This window comes from Phyllobates terribilis, unplaced genomic scaffold (genome assembly GCF_046119375.1).
Source record: "Phyllobates terribilis strain yellow unplaced genomic scaffold, ASM4611937v1 Scaffold_5__5_contigs__length_657084704, whole genome shotgun sequence".
In the NCBI taxonomy this organism is placed as follows: domain Eukaryota; kingdom Metazoa; phylum Chordata; class Amphibia; order Anura; family Dendrobatidae; genus Phyllobates; species Phyllobates terribilis.
Window position 1 is genome coordinate 7,239,067 of NW_027362765.1, and position 17,497 is coordinate 7,256,563.

The 17,497-nt window shown below is 44.7% G+C and overlaps 1 protein-coding gene across 1 annotated transcript in view; it reads right to left on the reverse strand.

The window, feature by feature from the left end:
- Positions 1-1,445: 1,445 nt before the first annotated feature.
- LOC141270824 (uncharacterized) overlaps positions 1,446-17,497 on the reverse strand; it is a 42,330-nt gene continuing 26,278 nt past the window's right edge. Inside the window, exon 4 of the mRNA XM_073680926.1 lies at positions 1,446-5,555. Within this exon, the coding sequence (XP_073537027.1) occupies positions 4,843-5,555 (713 nt within the window). The 3' untranslated portion in view covers positions 1,446-4,842. The remainder of the gene's footprint in view (positions 5,556-17,497) is intronic.

The following is a 17,497-nucleotide window of genomic DNA, read 5'->3' on the forward strand; positions in this document are numbered from 1 at the left end:
GATTGGGACCACAGAAGTCTTCCTAGACCTGGCCGTCCAGCCAAACTGAGCAATCATGAGAGAAGAGCCTTGGTGAGAGAGGCAAAGAAGAACCCCAAGATCACTGTGGCTGATCTCCAGAGATGCAGTAGGGAGATGGGAGAAAGTTCCACAAAGTCAACTATCACTGCAGTCCTCCAGCAGTCGGGCCTTTATGGCAGAGAGGTCCTACGGAAGCCTCTCCTCAGTGCAAGACATATGAAAGCCCACAAAGAGTTGGCTCAAAAACAAATGAAGGACTCCCAGACTATGAGAAATAAGATTCTATGTTCTGATGAGACGAATATAGAATTTTTTGTGATAATTCTAAGCGGTATGTGTGGAGAAAACAAGGCAGTGCTCATCACCAGCCCAATACAATCCTAACAGTGAAACATCGTGGTGGCAGCATCATGCTATGGGGGTGTTCTTCAGCTGCAGGGACAGGATGACTGGTTGCAATTGAAGGAAACATGAATGTGGCCAAGTACAGAGATATCCTGGATGAAAACCTCTTCCAGAGTGCTCTGGATCTCAGACTTGGCTGAAGGTTCACCTTCCAACAAGACAATGACCCTAAGCACACAGCTAAAATAACAAAGGAGTAGCTTCAGAACAACTCTGTGACCATTCTTGACTGGCCCGGCCAGAGCCCTGACCTTAAACCCAATTGAGCATCCCTGGAGAGACCTGAAAATGGATGTCCACCAACGTTCACCATCCAACCTGACGGAACTGGAGAGGATCTGCAAGGAACAATGGCAGAGGATTCCCAAATCCAGGTGTGAAAAACTTGTTGCATCATTCCCAAGAACACTCATGACTGTACTAGCTGAAAAGGGTGCTTCTACTCAATACTGAGCAAAGGGTCTAAATACTTATGACCATGTGATATTTCAGTTTTTCTTTTTTAATAAATTTGCAAAAATGTCTACATTTCTGAGAAAAAAATGAACTTTTTAGAATTTACCAAATGGCTGCAATGAAACAAAGAGTGAAAAATGTAAAGGTGTCTGAATACTTTCCGTACCCACTGTATTTATGTTATGTATCAACTTTTGCATATTTATTGTAGGTTTTGGGGTATTTAAGTTATATTTCTTTTTAATGTGTATGGACTATCTAGGGTCACTACTAGTGTTGAGCGAGTATGTTCTATTAAACCTTTTGCCAAGTATGCTCGGGCCAAGCTCCGAGTATTTACAGCTGATCGGTGATATGGTTGAATCGCTCCCGTGTGCATGATTTGCGACTGACAGTTTTATTACATGTGAGGAATGTCTATTTCTTACACATTCCTCACATGTAATAAAGCTGTCAAACAGTTGCAAATCATACACACGGGAGCGATTCAAACATATCACCGAGCAGCTGTAAATACTCGGATGCTCGGCCCGAGCATACTCGGACAGAACATACTCGCTCAACCCTAGTCACTACCCTTGCCCTTATATTGAGCACTTATGCACTTTATTTATATAAAATTGGAAATATATAGCTATCCTAGCTTGTTTTTATATAGTATGGGTTTCACAATACTACATACTCTTTGCACTAGGCACTTTTTTCTTTTTATAATTTGGTCTTTAATGCTCATTAAGATAAGTGTTCCAAACTGGGTTTTTATTTTATATTTATTTCTATTCGGGAATATTTACTATATTTCTCTCCTTCGATTCCCTATATTGTATGAGGAATGTCCTATTACATTTTATATATAGATCTCTCTATGTCCTGGGCCCTATACCCCTTGACTGAATCCAAATTGATAGATTGATAGAGCGCACATATCCCTTCAGACTTCCGGCACACGTGACCGCTATGCGTTTCAGCATGCTGGTCACGGCGCGCTTCTCAGGAAGTCCCATTTGCCATAAGGGACGGACCGATGCGTGTATGCGCCACCCACTCCAGGCATGTGACAACAAGCAATAATGCGGACACTCCGACGTGGCAATTTTTTATTGGATGGTGTAATATTTATATATCACGGCCCCTATTTTTATAGACAGGCCCTCGGAAGAAGCATTGGCGAAACGGTGTCGGGGTGGGGAGGACACTGCATGTGGTGACAGCGGATTGACTAGGTAACTTTACTCTGTGTATATATGATTGATCAAGCCTGCAGTTTATCTGTATTCATAGGCCTGTTTTACATCATGACATAGCAATCCATTACCTGTATGACCATCATAGTCACTTAAGCACTGGCACCTTAAACGTTGGCATTTTAGGCTGTATTTTGTGAATTTTTCCATTAGGATAGTCTCTTCAGTATTGATTTAAATTAATTTTTGAGAATCTATGTTACCATCATGTGCATGATTCATGTCACTTAGTAACAAGTACATTGTATGTATACGTATATGGCATTATATTAATTCATTTCTTGTTTATTAGTGATGTTCAATTTTTTGGCCTTTTTAGGGGGGTTAATTTTCCCTCCCAGCTCATGTATGTGTCACTCCCTTATAGAGGTTGTTGCCCTGTCTTGTTAATTGGTTTTATCAATTTGATTAAATAAAATCTATATCTTTTATAAGCAGCTGGTATCTCTTCATTGTCCAGACGTTTAGTACATATTGATCTGGATATTTTGGTTGTTTATTCATGTTGAAGTGTCCAGGAATGGATTAACATAGGACATTTAATGTAATTAATTGTAAGTTACGTTGTCCATTTACTTGGTAACTGGAATTATTGATACTTGGATTGATAATATTGTCTCTTCTTTTCATGTACCTATATTTGTAGACTCACATGGTTGTCTCTCTGTCCTTTTTGTAGTTTTCACCCATGACATACTATTTTATTGGTTGTGCTCTATTTAGGAGTGTCCGTGGGACCTTCTTTTTAGATTTTGGATACACAATAAAACATTATGATGGTGACCTGACTCTTTTTGGGGCTCTGTCACTCCACTCTTTTTGTAGCTTGTACTTTATTGGGAGTGCCCACATATGAACTATGGTTTATCTATACCGCCATGTTCTTCGGTTTATATGCTTCTGACTATACACAATGCAACCTAGCAGAGATCTGCAGCATGTACTTGCAATGCTAACACCCTGCCTCCCTTTTCCTCTCCCTCGTATTAAATCTCACCCTACGCTATCTGAACCTAACAGAGAACTAATCTTCACTCTAAGTAGCTCTTAAAAGAGCTTTTTGGACTCAGAAACACTCCCTATACGCTGCTTTCACTCTCCCTACATTCACACTACGTTGAGTCCGCATGTAAAATGCGCAAGATGGCGCCGGCAGGGCTTAAATATCCCCCTACGATGCTGTAAGGCCAGCCAATCACAGTAATGCCACAACAAAGATGGCAACGGCATTACTGTGATTGGCAAGCAAGCCCAGCATGTTCATTGGCTGCAAATAAAGCGCCAAACATGCTGGGCGGGTCACTCGAATATACCGAGGTGAATAGCTAATGACTCGTCGAAGAGCCTGAATTGTGTACTATTCGTGAGAGTAAAGAATAGTGCCGAATGTATTCGCTCATCACTAGTAAAAAGACATAAATCCAAGTGACACATTCATTCCTGCTCCGAGTGTGTCAAAGGTTGTCATAACTCTGTCTCTCTGAGATTTGAAGTTACCTTTTAATACAAGTAATTTCATGTCCATGATGCTGTGATCAGGGATACAAAAATGTTTGGCCACAAGTAGATCTATTCTTTTTTTCTTTTATTGTGTGGCGATGAGAATTCATCCTTGTTCTAAGTTTTTGCCTTGTCTCCCCTACATACAGACCCCCAGTTGGACCTTTGGTACATATAATTAAGTACACTACATTAGTTGTGATGCAGCTGAAAGTACCTGGGATCTTGTGGTCCTGATGTGAGTTGGGAATCTTTATCTTGTCCGTGGTCATTATAAACGGACAGGTTTACATTTACAGTTGGTGGGGATGAATTGTATAAGTTTCACCACAAAGGTGAAACTATCCTTCCGGTCAGTTTGCTTTCCCTCCCAGTACCTTTTCATTCTAACAATGTTAGGTTTCTGGGAGATTATACTTGTTCTTTTTATTTGTGGTTCTCCTTAGCTTGCCTTCTTTGCCCTATATGAATGTGTTTTAGTTTCTAACTCAGGGTTTTCGTATTTTACTTCATACTTTCCTTTCCCCTGGTTGACAGTATGTTGTGGCCTCCCCTCTGGTTCCTCAGGAGGTACGAGAAACTCCTCAATTAGAGAATTAGGTCCGTAGTATTTTTAGTTGTGCAGCTAGGGCCTTTCTAGTCTGTACAGAGACTAGTTGGGTGTAGCTGCGGCATTCTCCTCTGTGTGGGTTCTCCGGTGGCTATCAAGATGCGCTTTCTGGTTAAAACATTTCCCACATTTTGAACATGAAAATGGCTTCTCCCCTGTGTGAGTTCTCTGATGTTCGATAAGCGTTGATTGCTCTGTAAAACATTTCCCACATTCTGAACAGGAAAAAAGCTTCTCCCCTGTGTGAGTTCTCTGATGTTTGATAAGACTTGATTTCCGTACAAAACATTTTCCACATTCTGAACATGAAAATGGCTTCTCCCCTGTGTGAATTCTCTGATGTTTGATAAGATTTGATTTCTTTGCAAAATATTTACCACATTCTGAACATGAAAATGGCTTCTCCCCTGTGTGAGTTCTCTGATGGTCGATAAGCGTTGATTGCAATGTAAAACAGTTCCCACATTCTGAACATGAAAAAGGCTTCTCCCCTGTGTGAATTCTCTGATGTCTAATAAGATTTGATTCCTGTACAAAACATTTCCCACATTCTGAACATGAAAATGGCTTCTCCCCTGTGTGAATTCTCTGATGTGCAATAAGATTTCATTTCTGTACAAAACATTTCTCACATTCTGAATATGAAAATGGCTTCAACCCTGTGTGAGTTCTCTGATGGCTGATAAGATTTGATTTCTTTATAAAACATTTCCCACATTCTGAACATGAAAATGGCTTCTCCCCTGTGTGAGTTCTCTGATGTGCAATAAGATTTGATTTCACTGTAAAGCAGTTTCCACATTCTGAACATGAAAATGGCTTCTCCCCTGTGTGAGTTCTCTGATGTCCAATAAGATCTGAATTCTTTGTAAAACATTTCCCACATTCTGAACAGGAAAATGGCTTCTCTCCTGTGTGAGTTATCTGGTGCCTAACAAAATCTGATTTCTGATTAAAACATCTCCCACACTTGGAACAAGAAAATCTATTCTTCGCTTTGTGAATTTTTTCATGCTTAAGAAAAGACTTTTTGAGGGGAAAACTATTTCTATATTCTGAACGTGAAAATGGCTTCTTTGCTTTAGGAGCAATTTGTTTTTTAATGCTTATTTTGTGACTCTGATTTTTCTGAGTAGTCGGTAATGAATCAGAAGACAGGATCTGTTTCAAAGGATCAGAAGACAGATCTTTGATGTGAAGGGATGATGGTATATCTGGAGTAATGGCATTCACTTCAATTGTATCCTCTGAGATCTCAAAATTATCTGATTTGAAAATTGAAGATGTCAGCTGTCCCTCTGATCTCCTGGTACAATCATCTGCCAATAATAAAACCAATTATTATTTTTTAATAAAAAATCCATGTAACTATATATTTTTGAACATTTCTACTTAAACTGTCTGTAAAAATGGGAAGTTATGCAAAAAAATTGAATTATTCACCAAGACAATGACAGTTCACAGTCTAATAGATAACCTCATAGGATGAACCAGAAGAGCGTGGTGTTCAATTGTTTGTTCATTCTGCTTCCCATATATGGAATAAAAAGCCACCAAACAATGTTATGTAAGCGAAAATAATACCAAGAAAAACTTCTCATCTCACAAAAAAACAAGTCCTCACTCAGGTCCATCATCTGAAAAACAGAGGTTTCCACATTATTAGTGGCTCAAAGGCTCTTGAAAAGCAACATGGCTTCCATAAACCAATCCAGCAGTATCCGCTCTCCCAAAGTCAAATCTCCCCCTTGTTCTGAGCTTTGCAGTGTGCCCAAACCACATTTATCATCCATGTATTTGGCATTACTATAGTGAGAAGAACCCACTTAATTGATGGTGTGTGTCTCCTGGAGCACAATCCGGACACTATGTGTTGGGTTATAAAACAACAAATGTGCAATTTTCACTCTACAACATCCACAGCGTGCTAATTTCAGGAAAGTGGCTTTGGAGTCAAAATAGTCACTACTCCTATAGATTAATTCACTGAGGGTTATAATTTCCAAAATGGAGCCACTTTAAGGTGATTTCTACTGATCTGGTTTTCTGCCATTGTGTCATATAAGAGCTTCTGCAAATGGTGTGTCCTATCTCCTCTGGGATCTCCTACTGTGACATCTGCTTCTGTCACCAGGAGCCACCTTTTTCCCTTCCCCCATGACAGCACCATACGAGAGAGAGTAGGATCTGCCCCTATTACCGGACAGGAAGCCCTGAGCACAAAATAAAAAGGCAACCCCCACTTCCTCCTTCAATGTGGTTTCCTGTCCTCAAGGATGTAGAAGCCTGGAGCTCACGGCTGGAGCAGCCGTAAATCATGGAACACCAGTGAATCATGGAACACCATGCTGAGTTCTATAGCTACCTCTAGTGAGTGGCAATGAGCAGGGGCCCAGTTGGGCGCTGAAATGATAACATCAGTCTGGAAGAATCTAAATTTAATGATTCCGTACCTACCTACGTTTTTTTGGCCTAAGCCTCATGGCTTGTGTATTGAGCCTCATGGTTAGGCCTCATGGCTTGTGTATAAAGCCTCAAGGCTAGGCCTCATGGCTTGTGTATTGAGCCTCACGGCTAGGACTCATGGTTTGTGCATTGAGCCTCACGGTTATCCCCCTGATAGGAAATGGTAGGAGGAGCTGCGAGTTGTAGTCACCGGTGGGGGGCTGAAAATCCAACATTTGCCCCAATCTACCCTTCTGGCTTACAGTGATAAGAAACTTGATTGTGCCAAGAGGGCAGCACTATACCGGTCTGACCTCCTAAGGGAGGTATGAGTTGGTTGATAGACTACCAATTGCCCCAAACTACCCTCCTGGTATGGAATGGTAAGATAAACTTGATTGTGCCAAGTAAGGCAGCACTATACCGATCAGCCTTCCTAAGGGAAGTGCGAGCTGGACTCACTGGTAACTATGGTTGATAATCCAAAAATTGCCTCAATCTACCCTCCTGATTCGGAATGGAAAGATAAACTTGATTGTACTGAGTCGGGCAGCACTAACGGCTTGCCCTACTAAGGGAGGTATGAGTTGGACTCGCTGGTATGGGACTGACGAACCAGTAAATATCCCAGTCCATCTTCCTAATGGAGTTGCCCGACAGACATGATTATGCAGGATCTGGTAAAATTATTTCAAGACCAGTGTATCCTCCCAGTTAGAAGTGCAGATGGACAAATTGGAAATTAAGTCAATGGAACCATATTACACTATGTATTCTTGCGATTAAAGTCATAAACTGGTAGACTCAACTAAGTGGCGAGTTGGTTAAATATCCAGTCAGTGCGCTCTTGGAGTGATAAGATGGCAGCGCTGCAATAAACCTATAAAAGGAGGAATTAGTGGATGAGTTAAAATGTCCTTGTATCGGTGAGACTCCTGTGGTGAAGGAGAAGCATCTTTGCTAGTTAAGACGAATGCCTTCACACTGAGGTAAGACTGTTCTGATTATTACTCAAGCAAAGGATGATACGTACTTAAGGTACATGTTTAACGGGACGGGATGCTAATACCTTAGCTTAAGACCATCTGAGATTTGTCCAATACCGTAAGAGATCTAGATCTCTTTCTGAATGAGTTGCTTTGGAAAAAAAAAAGGGTATCAGAGGTGATGGTTATCACTCAGTTTACTTAGTTTCTTTGCTTGAAAACTAATCTATTTTTCATTTGAACTATTTTCATCTAACAATCTACATGGTTGGATTATAAAGTTGCAGAATTAATGCTATTATAGGGGAATAGTGTAAATACAATCATTCCTGAATAGTGTTGAGCATTCCGATACTGAAATATCGGGTATCGACCGATATTCGCGGTATCGGAGTTCCGATACTTTTAGAATATCGGATACCGGAATTGGAAGTTCCCATAATGCCTGCACTCTGCAGTGTCTCTGAAGGATGACAAGCTGGATGGCAGCGCTCAGCTGCGATCCAGCCTGTCATCAGAATGCCATCCCAGCGTGGGAGAATTCTCCTGATTGTTTAAAAGCCGGCGGGCGGTAAAAAGCCGCCGGCTTTTAAACAATCACACAGCCCCATACTGCTTCCCCGCAGCCTCCCATCCCGATCCTAAGTTAGGACCGGGCGGGGAGCGCAGCACCAAGGAGCGGGGAGTGAAGGACCCGGGCGGGGAAGCCGGCAGTGAAAAGACTATACCGCCGGCTTTCCCGTTCTGTGCTGCGCTCCTCGCTCCCTGATGTATGTGGTATGATGTATAATTGGTGTGTGCGCGGTGTCTGCGTGCAGGCAGACATAGGCCGATGTGACACTACTACTCCCATCGGCCTATGTCTGTCCCCCGTCCACTCGTGCCAGCTCGATGGGAGCAGTAGTTCCCATCAGCCTGATCCTGCTATTTAAATTGCCCTACTGTGTCCTTTAAACTGCCCCATATGTTATTTTGGCCCCCATAGGTTTATATTTTTGGCCCTATACATGTTTTATTTTTTTAGGCCCCCATATTTTTTTGTTTGTTTTTGGTCGCCAATAAATTTTAAATACATTTCATTGGTGGCCAGTGGTTACCTAAAATAAATTAGTTTATACATTACCTGTGCCCGCCGATCGCCACATAAAATAAAGTAAAAAATAAAAAAATACACCTATACTCACCTAGACACCTAATTCCCCGAAGCCATCGATCACCTGTAATAAAATATAAAATAATAAACCACAATTTTATCCTTACCCCTCCGTAGTAGTCCAAATCGAGTGTCCCACGATGATCTAAACAATCAGGAGAATTCTCTCACGCTGGGGTGGCATTGAAGGAGGAAGTGGGAGTTGCCTTCTTATTTTGTGCTCATGGCTTCCTGTCCGGTAATAGGGGCGGATCCTACACTCTCGTATGGTGCTGTCATGGGTTTCAGGAAAATCAAATTACCGGTAAGTAATTACCGTTTATTCATTCTGCAGGCAGTGCTGGTGATGGAAGACGTTGGAAGAAGCTCTTGGCGGCGCAGGCTCTGTCCAGCCACTAATAGCCCCAGCTCCCTGAGGAAGCCAGACATGGCGAAACGTGTTGGGGTGGCTATGTATATATTTTTGGTAGCACTAGGGAACCTGTGTATGTCCTAGTAAATAATCTGATCAATTAATCTATAAACTGCAGACAGAGGAAAACTATAATGAATATAATGAGCTCATGATATCAGATGTATCGTAATACTATACAGTTTCTAGAGACTTAATATCACAGTAAGGGCACAGACAAACTAGTGTAGTTTTAATTTACTTCTTTACCACATTTTAGTAAAGCAGTAATAAGACATTTTTTTATACACCCCTCAACCAGGGTTTTTTTTACCCTCTCGGTAATTTGTCAATATGCATATGACAGAAAATACCCAAAAGTGACACCATTCTAAAAACTGCATCCCTCAAGGTGCTCAAAACGACATTCAAGAAGTTTAGTAACCCTCCAGGTGTTTCACAGGAATTAATGGAATGTGGAAGGAAATTTTTAGTTTCACAACAGGAGAAAATGGACCCCAAAATTTGTTGTGCATTTTCTCTTAAGCATGCTGATATCCCATGTAGGGGAAAACAACTTTTTGAGACCATGGCAGGGCTCAGAAGAAAAGGATCGCCATTTGACTTTTTAAATGTAAAATTTGCTGGAATAATTAGCGGACGCCATGTCGCGATTGGAGAGCCCCTGATGTGCCTAAACAGTGGAAACACCCCACAAGTGACACCATTTTGGAACCTAGACCCCTCAAGGAACTTATCTAGAAGTATGGTGAGCACCTTGAACCCCATGTTCTTCACAGAAGTTTATAATGTTGAGCCGTGAAAATATAGAAAATCTAATTTTTCCCACAAAAATGTTTTTTTGCCCCACATTTTGCTTCTTCAAAAGGGTAACAAGAAAAATTGCACCACACAATTTATTGTGCAATTTCCCCTGAGTATGCAGATACCCCATATGTGGGGGACAACTACTCTTTGGGCGTACGACACGGCTCAGAAAGGAAGGAATGACGTTTCTTTGATGGAATGGTCTGCAGGTGTCATGTCATGTTTGTAGAACTCCTGATGTGCCTGAACAGAGGAAAACCTCCACAAGTGAACCAATTTTGGAAACTAGATCCCTTAAGGAATTTATCTACCTTATTATTTGGACTATAAAATGCATTTTTTAACAAAAAAAACTTGTTAAAAAGTGTGTGCGTCTTATAGTCCGGAGGCAGCTTCCTGTGATGGAGGAGAAAGCTGACACCGCATCCTCCCCAATCACAGAAACCGGAGGCTGCAGGAGCTGAGCAGCTGAAGGACCTTCTGCAACAGTAATTTCAAGACCTTTCAGGTCTGCGAGTGTCATGTCGCATTTGGAGAGCCCCTGATTTGCCTAAACAGTGAAAAACTCCCACGAAGTGACCTCTTTTTGGAAACCTGACCCCTCAGGGAACTTATCTAGATGTGTGGTGAGCACATTGAAACCACAGGTGCTTCACAAAATTTTACAACGTTGATCTGTGAAAATGAAAAAAATATATTTTTCCCACAAAAATGTTGTTTTAGCCCCAATTTTTTTCATTTTCACAAGGATAGCAGGAGAAAATGGACCCGAAAATTTGTTGTGTAATTTCTCCTGTGTACGCCGATACCCCATATGTGGAAGAAAACTACTTTTGACGCACAGTGCAAAGCTCAGAAGGGAAAAAGTGCCATATTGGAGTTCAGATTTTGCTGGACTAGTTTGAGGGTGCCATATCACATTGGCAGAGCCCCTGAGGTGCCAGAACAATAGAACCTCCCCCATAAGAGACCCCATTTTACAAACTAAACCTCTCAATGAATCAATCTAGGGGTGCAGTGATCATATTGACACCACGGGGGGGGGGGGGGGTCACAGAATTTTATACTATTGGGCAGTGAAGAAAAAATAATATTTTTCCCACTAAAATTTTGTCTTAGCCCTTGATTTTACATTTTCACACTGGGAAATGGATAAAAATGGCACCAAAATTAATCGCACAATTTCTGCTCAATGTAGAAATACCCCATATGTGGCTGTACAGTACTGCTTAGCCACACGGCGAGACTCGGGAAGGACGGAACACTATTCGCCTCCTAGAGCAAAGGATTCCATATAAAAAGCCCCTAAGTGCTAGAAGAACAGAATACCCCCTCAAGTGATCCCATTTTGGAAAATATATCCCTTTGGGAATTTACCTACAGGTGTAGTGAAGACTTTGACTCCATGGGTGTTTTCCAGAAACAAGCAGCAGTGGATGTTGCTGAGTGAAAATTGCAAACTGCCGTTGTAGTACCCAGTACATAGTAGTGCCTGTACATAGTGCCCAGCTCATGCTTCTGGAGACATGCACCAGTTAATTAGGCCGACTCTCATCGCTACAGAAATGCCAAACATATGGACGCTAACTGCGGTTTGGGCACACTGTGGTGCTCAGAAGGGAGGGGAGCATTTGCATTAGGGAGAGTAGAATTTGCTGAATTTCTTTTGGGGGACGAGGAGCCATTTTCACTTTTCCAGAACCTCTCTGCTACCAGTAATGTGGTTAGTCCCTCATTATATGGGAACTATTGGCAGTGAGACGTCAAACTAGTAGGAGACGCCCTCTAGTGGACGTGTTCATTATCAATGAATATAGGTGATACCATGGAAAAGATAATATAGTTTCTCTCACTGGTGACAAATTAATAAATTAGAACTAGTGATGAGCGAGTATGTTCTGTTAACCCTTTCAGCTAGCACCAAGTATCTTCAGCGTGCTCGGTGTTATGTTAAAATCACTCCTGTGTGCATGATTTGCAACTGTTTGACAGCTTTAATACATGTGAGAAATGGCTGCTTCTTAAGCATTCTTCACATGTATTAAAGCTGTCAAACAGTGGCAAATCATGCACACGGGAGTGATTTTAACATTACTCTGAGCATGCTGAAGATACTAGGTGCTCGCTCGAGCATGCTTGTAAATCTCGAGTAACGAGCATGCTTGTAAATCTCGAGTAACGAGCATGCTCGCTCATCTCGAGTAACGAGCATGCTCGCGCATCTCGAGTAATGAGCATGCTCGCTCATCACTAATTAGAACGTGTCAGTAAGAAGATAGATAGCATTCATCTTGAGACAAGTAGAAGCGCAAGGAAGCGCGAAACGGCCGTCATCCACAATATGTTCCACTTACTCCCCAGCTCTTAGGTTTTAAAGTGATGAAATAAAGACTGGTATTTTTACAGTCGGTGAGTGCTATCTATCCTCTTACTGACACAGAGGATTGCTCACTGATTCCATTGAGATATGCACCCTACTTGCGTGGGATGAGGTGTCCTGGCTGCTTTTGTAACATTGCTGCTTAAAGGGGTTGTTCGGTACTTTTAAAAAAATGCCAGTGTGTTTTAATGATAAATACAACCTTCCTTTTAATTACCTCGCGCTGCTGATACTGCCTGTGAGCAGGTGGCCGCTCACAGTCAGCACATGACCCCACGCTGACGTCACGACAAGAGAGGCGTGACTCAGCGCTGGGGTCCCCGCGGTGGCTGCTGGGTTGTGGGCGGAGTTATTCCCCTGCGTCACACCCAGCATCCACCGCACGCTTTCCCAGTGAATGAGAGCGCGTGGTGGAAGCCAGGTGTGACCCAGCAGCCACTGGTGGAACGCGGAAGAGGGACCCCTGGCTGCAGCCGCAACTTGTCGTGACATCAGCGGATGTCAGCGCCGGCTGCAGCCGGGGGTCACGTGCTGCCTGCGAGCGGCCACCAATAGCGCCGCTCACAGGCAGTATCAGCAGCGCAAGGTAATTGAAATACACAGGTGCCGGCTTTTTGTCTTTATCTCCGATAATAAATTAGAATGCTTTACATCAAGACCATATAAAGACCACACATTCATTGTAATTTTAAAATTGCACAAATTTTCTTTTATTGTTATTGGTAAATATATATATATATTAATAGAGAATCTTGAGTTGAGGGATTATTTGCTTATGGCAATTAGTTAATAAATTACTAATACCCTATGCTGATTCCAAGAACAGTTGAGGTGTTGCTGTCAGATTATCCTGAGACATAAAACTACACAAAGCAAATGGAAGACATTTATTAGCATCCTGAATAGGACCTGTGCACAATATATATCCTATGGGAATAAACATGCTAGAAATAGGAGGAAACCACTGTGGCTAAATAGAGCTGTAAGGGGCGCAATAAGTGACAAAAAGAAAGCATTTAGAGTACTAAAGCAAGTAGGTAGTGATGAGGCATTAAATAAATACAGAAAATTAAATAAATTCTGTAAAAACTAAATCAAGGCAGCAAAGATTGAGACAGAGAGACTCATTGCCAGAGAAAGTAAAAATAATCCCAAAATATTCTTTAACTAGATAAATAGTAAAAAACTAAAAAATGATAGTGTTTGCCCCCTTAAAAATAGTCTGGGTGAAATGGTGGATGTGGATGAGGAAAAAGCGAATATGCCAAATGATTTTTTTTCAACCGTATTTACACAAGAAAATTGCATGACAGAAAACATGATTAGTGATGCCAAAAATTCTCCATTAAAAGTCACTTGCTTAACCCAGCAGGAAGTACGGCGGCCAGTGGCATCCGCCAATGGCGGCAGGCCAAGCGACTGCTATGGGGCCCGTGAGTTGGGGGGGCCCCATAGCAGTCCCCCCCTCCTTCACTCACCGCTCAGCTGCTTGATTGCCGCCGCCGCCTCCCACCGACACTGTCTTCAGGCATGGCAGTGCGCTGTGTGGCTGTGTATTGTAGTAATGACACGGCAGGGGCGACACTGCGCTTTTAATTGTGCTTGTGTCGCCCCTGATGAAGGCAGGCCCCGAGGGGGTTCCTGACGAAGGGAGGCCCCGATGGGGGCCCTGATGAAGAGAGGCCCCAAGGGGGGCCCTGATGAAGTGCCGTCAATTAAGCAGCGCCGGTGGAGCAGGAGGGGGCCCCTGATGAAGTGCCAGCAATCAAACACCGCCGGAGGTCCTCCCTGCGGAGATGTTGGGGAAGCGGTGTGGGCCCCAACGGCGAGTGGACCGCTCGGATGGTCCAGGGCCTGTGATGGCCATCAGACAAGCCGGCGGCCCTGCACAGCTGGACTGGACACAGGCTTGTCGCCAGATTCACCAATCCCCATATTAAGTATATTTCTAATGTGTCTTGTGTGTATGTCAGTGTGTATGACTGTGTGTGTATATATATATATATATATATATATATATATATATATATATATATATATATATTATATATATGTCTGTTTTATGTGTTTTTAAGAATGTGTTCAAATATGTACGTATGTCTGTATGTGTAGTTATCTGTGTATCTGTTTGTGTATGTGCATGTCTGCTTACCGTGTGCACGCGCATGTCTGCGTAACGTGCGCGCATGTCTGCGTACCGTGGGTGCGCGCGCATGTCTGCGTACCGTGTGCGCGCGCGAGCATGTCTGCGTACTGTGTGCGCGCGCGAGCATGCCTGCGTACCGTGTGCGCATGTCTGCGTACCGTGTGCGCGCGCGCATGTCTGCGTACCGTGTGCGCGGGCATGTCTGCGTACCGTGTGGGCGGGCATGTCTGCGTACCGTGTGCGCGCGCATGTCTGCGTACCGTGTGCGCGCGCATGTCTGCGTACCGTGTGCGTGCGCATGTCTGCGTACCGTGTGCGCATGTCTGCGTACTGTGTGCGCGCGTTCGCATGTCTGCGTACTGTGTGCGCGCGTGCGCATGTCTGCGTACTGTGTGCGCGCGTGCGCATGTCTGCGTACTGTGTGTGTGCGCATGTCTGCGTACTGTGTGCGTGCATGTCTGCGTACTGTGTGTGTGCATGTCTGCGTACCGTGTGCGCGCGCATGTCTGCGTACTGTGTGTGTGCATGTCTGCGTACCGTGTGCGCGCGCATGTCTGCGTACCGTGTGCGCGCGCATGTCTGCGTACCGTGTGCGCGCATGTCTGCGTACCGTGTGCGCGCATGTCTGCGTACCGTGTGCGCGCATGTCTGCGTACTGTGTGCGCGCGTTCGCATGTCTGCGTACTGTGTGCGCATGTCTGCGTACTGTGTGCGCGCGTGCGCATGTCTGCGTACTGTGTGTGTGCGCATGTCTGCGTACTGTGTGCGCGCGCATGTCTGCATACTGTGTGTGTGCGCATGTCTGCGTACCGTGTCCACGCGCATGTCTGCGTACCGTGTCCGCGCGCATGTCTGCGTACCGTGTCCGCGCGCATGTCTGCATACCGTGTCCGCGCGCATGTCTGCGTACCGTGTGCGCGCGCATGTCTGCGTACCGTGTGCGCGCGCATGTCTGCGTACCGTGTGCGCGCGCATGTCTGCGTACCGTGTGCGAGCACGCATGTCTGCGTACCGTGTGCGAGCACGCATGTCTGCGTACCGTGTGCGAGCACACATGTCTGCGTACCGTGTGCGAGCACACATGTCTGCGTACTGTGTGCGCACGTGCGCATGTCTGCATACTGTCTGTGTGCTTGTTTGCGTACCGTGTGCGCGCACGCATGTCTGCGTACCGTGTGCGCGCGTGCGCATGTCTGCGTACTGTGTGTGTGCGCATGTCTGGGTACTGTATGTGTGCATGTCTGCGTACTGTATGTGTGTGCGCGTGTCTGCGTACTGTGAGTGTGTGCATATCTGCGTACTGTGTGTGTGCGTATATCTGCGTACTGTGTGTGTGCGCATGTCTGCGTAATGTGTGTGTGCGTGTCTGCGTAATGTGTGCGTGTGCATGTTTGCATACAGTATATGAAGGATGAGGGGACAGCCTGGGCCCTGTGTACTATACCTATATTTCTCTACGGTATCTGTGCATCATGAATGGTGTATGTGTTAAAAGGCCCACTGAGACTCTTTCGCCCGGGGCCCACGAAAATCTGGAGTCGGCCCTGGTTGATAGCAATGATGGAGGAGGGAACGTCATGTGACACTCTCTCTCCCATCATTCCTCCTCTGCGTCTGACGCAGCGGCGTGATGACGCTCCACGCTGTCAGACAGTGGAGCTGGCAGCTACTGAGGTGATGACACAGACGCGCTGCAGAGACTGAAGCAGTGGGGAACGAGGAGCGGTAAGTATGTATTTATTTATAAATCAGTGAATACTGATAAAACTGGAGGACTGGGGGCTGCATTTTACCCTATAGTGGGGGGGAAGCTGCATTTTACCCTATGGGGGGCTGCATTATACTGCGTACAGGACCATGGGGTGCATTATACTGTGTTGAGGACCATGGGGAGTGCATTATACTGCGTGGAGGACCATGGGGAGTTCATTATACTGTCGCATTATACTGCATACAGGACCATGGAGAGAGCATTATACCGTGTGGAGGACCATGGCGAGTGCATTATACCGCGTGGAGGACCATGGCGAGTGCATTATACAGCGTGGAGGACCATGGCGAGTGCATTATACCACGTGGAGGACCATGGCGAGTGCATTATACCACGTGGAGGACCATGGCGAGTGCATTATACCGCGTGGAGTACCATGGCGAGTGCATTATACCGCGTGGAGTACCATGGCGAGTGCATTATGTAACATACCTGGCGGCGTCCTTGCATAGTGGTCCATCTCCCACTGTGCAAGAGCGCGCACTTGATCTCCAGTCCAGTTTGCTAGCCTGGCTTCCCTCCATGCTGTCTGTTTGCCTCTGTGTCTGCTGCTTAAGGGCGGCACCCGATCACTTCCTGCTTTTTGTACCTGCTGCAGGCACACCCCTTGTGCGTCCTCAGCCTATTGCTGTCTGCCATCTGGTATTTAACCCAGCTGCTCCAATGAATCCCTGCCTGAGCATTGTGTTCTATCAGTTGGCCTTTGGTCACTGATATGCCAGGTCCCGTTTATGTTTCCTGCCTTCGGTTTCAGTTCCCGTGTCTGAACTGTGTCCTGTCTGTATTATCTTCTAGCTTGTTGTCTTCTGCCTATCCTGGAGGCTGTATTTCCAGGCCTGTGTGAACTCGCTCCTGCCTGTTCGTTCCGCCTTCTAGGGACCGCATACCTAGACCCGCTCCTGTATCTTGCTGCTGTGTCTGTTCTTGTCTGAATACTGTCCTAGCCTGTTTTGTTTTTCTCTATGTTCGTACTTTCCCTTTTTTCTGCAGAGTCTGAACTCGTACCTAACTCCTGCTCGTTGTCACTGTACTTCCGTTTGTGAGTTTGTGGTCCACTCGCTACTTCTCTGCAAGTACCCTGTGGGTATCTGGTTCTGCCTTTCCCTTCTAGTCTGTTCCGTGTGTACAGAGCCCTGTCCCCACCGCGTCTGCGGTTTTCGC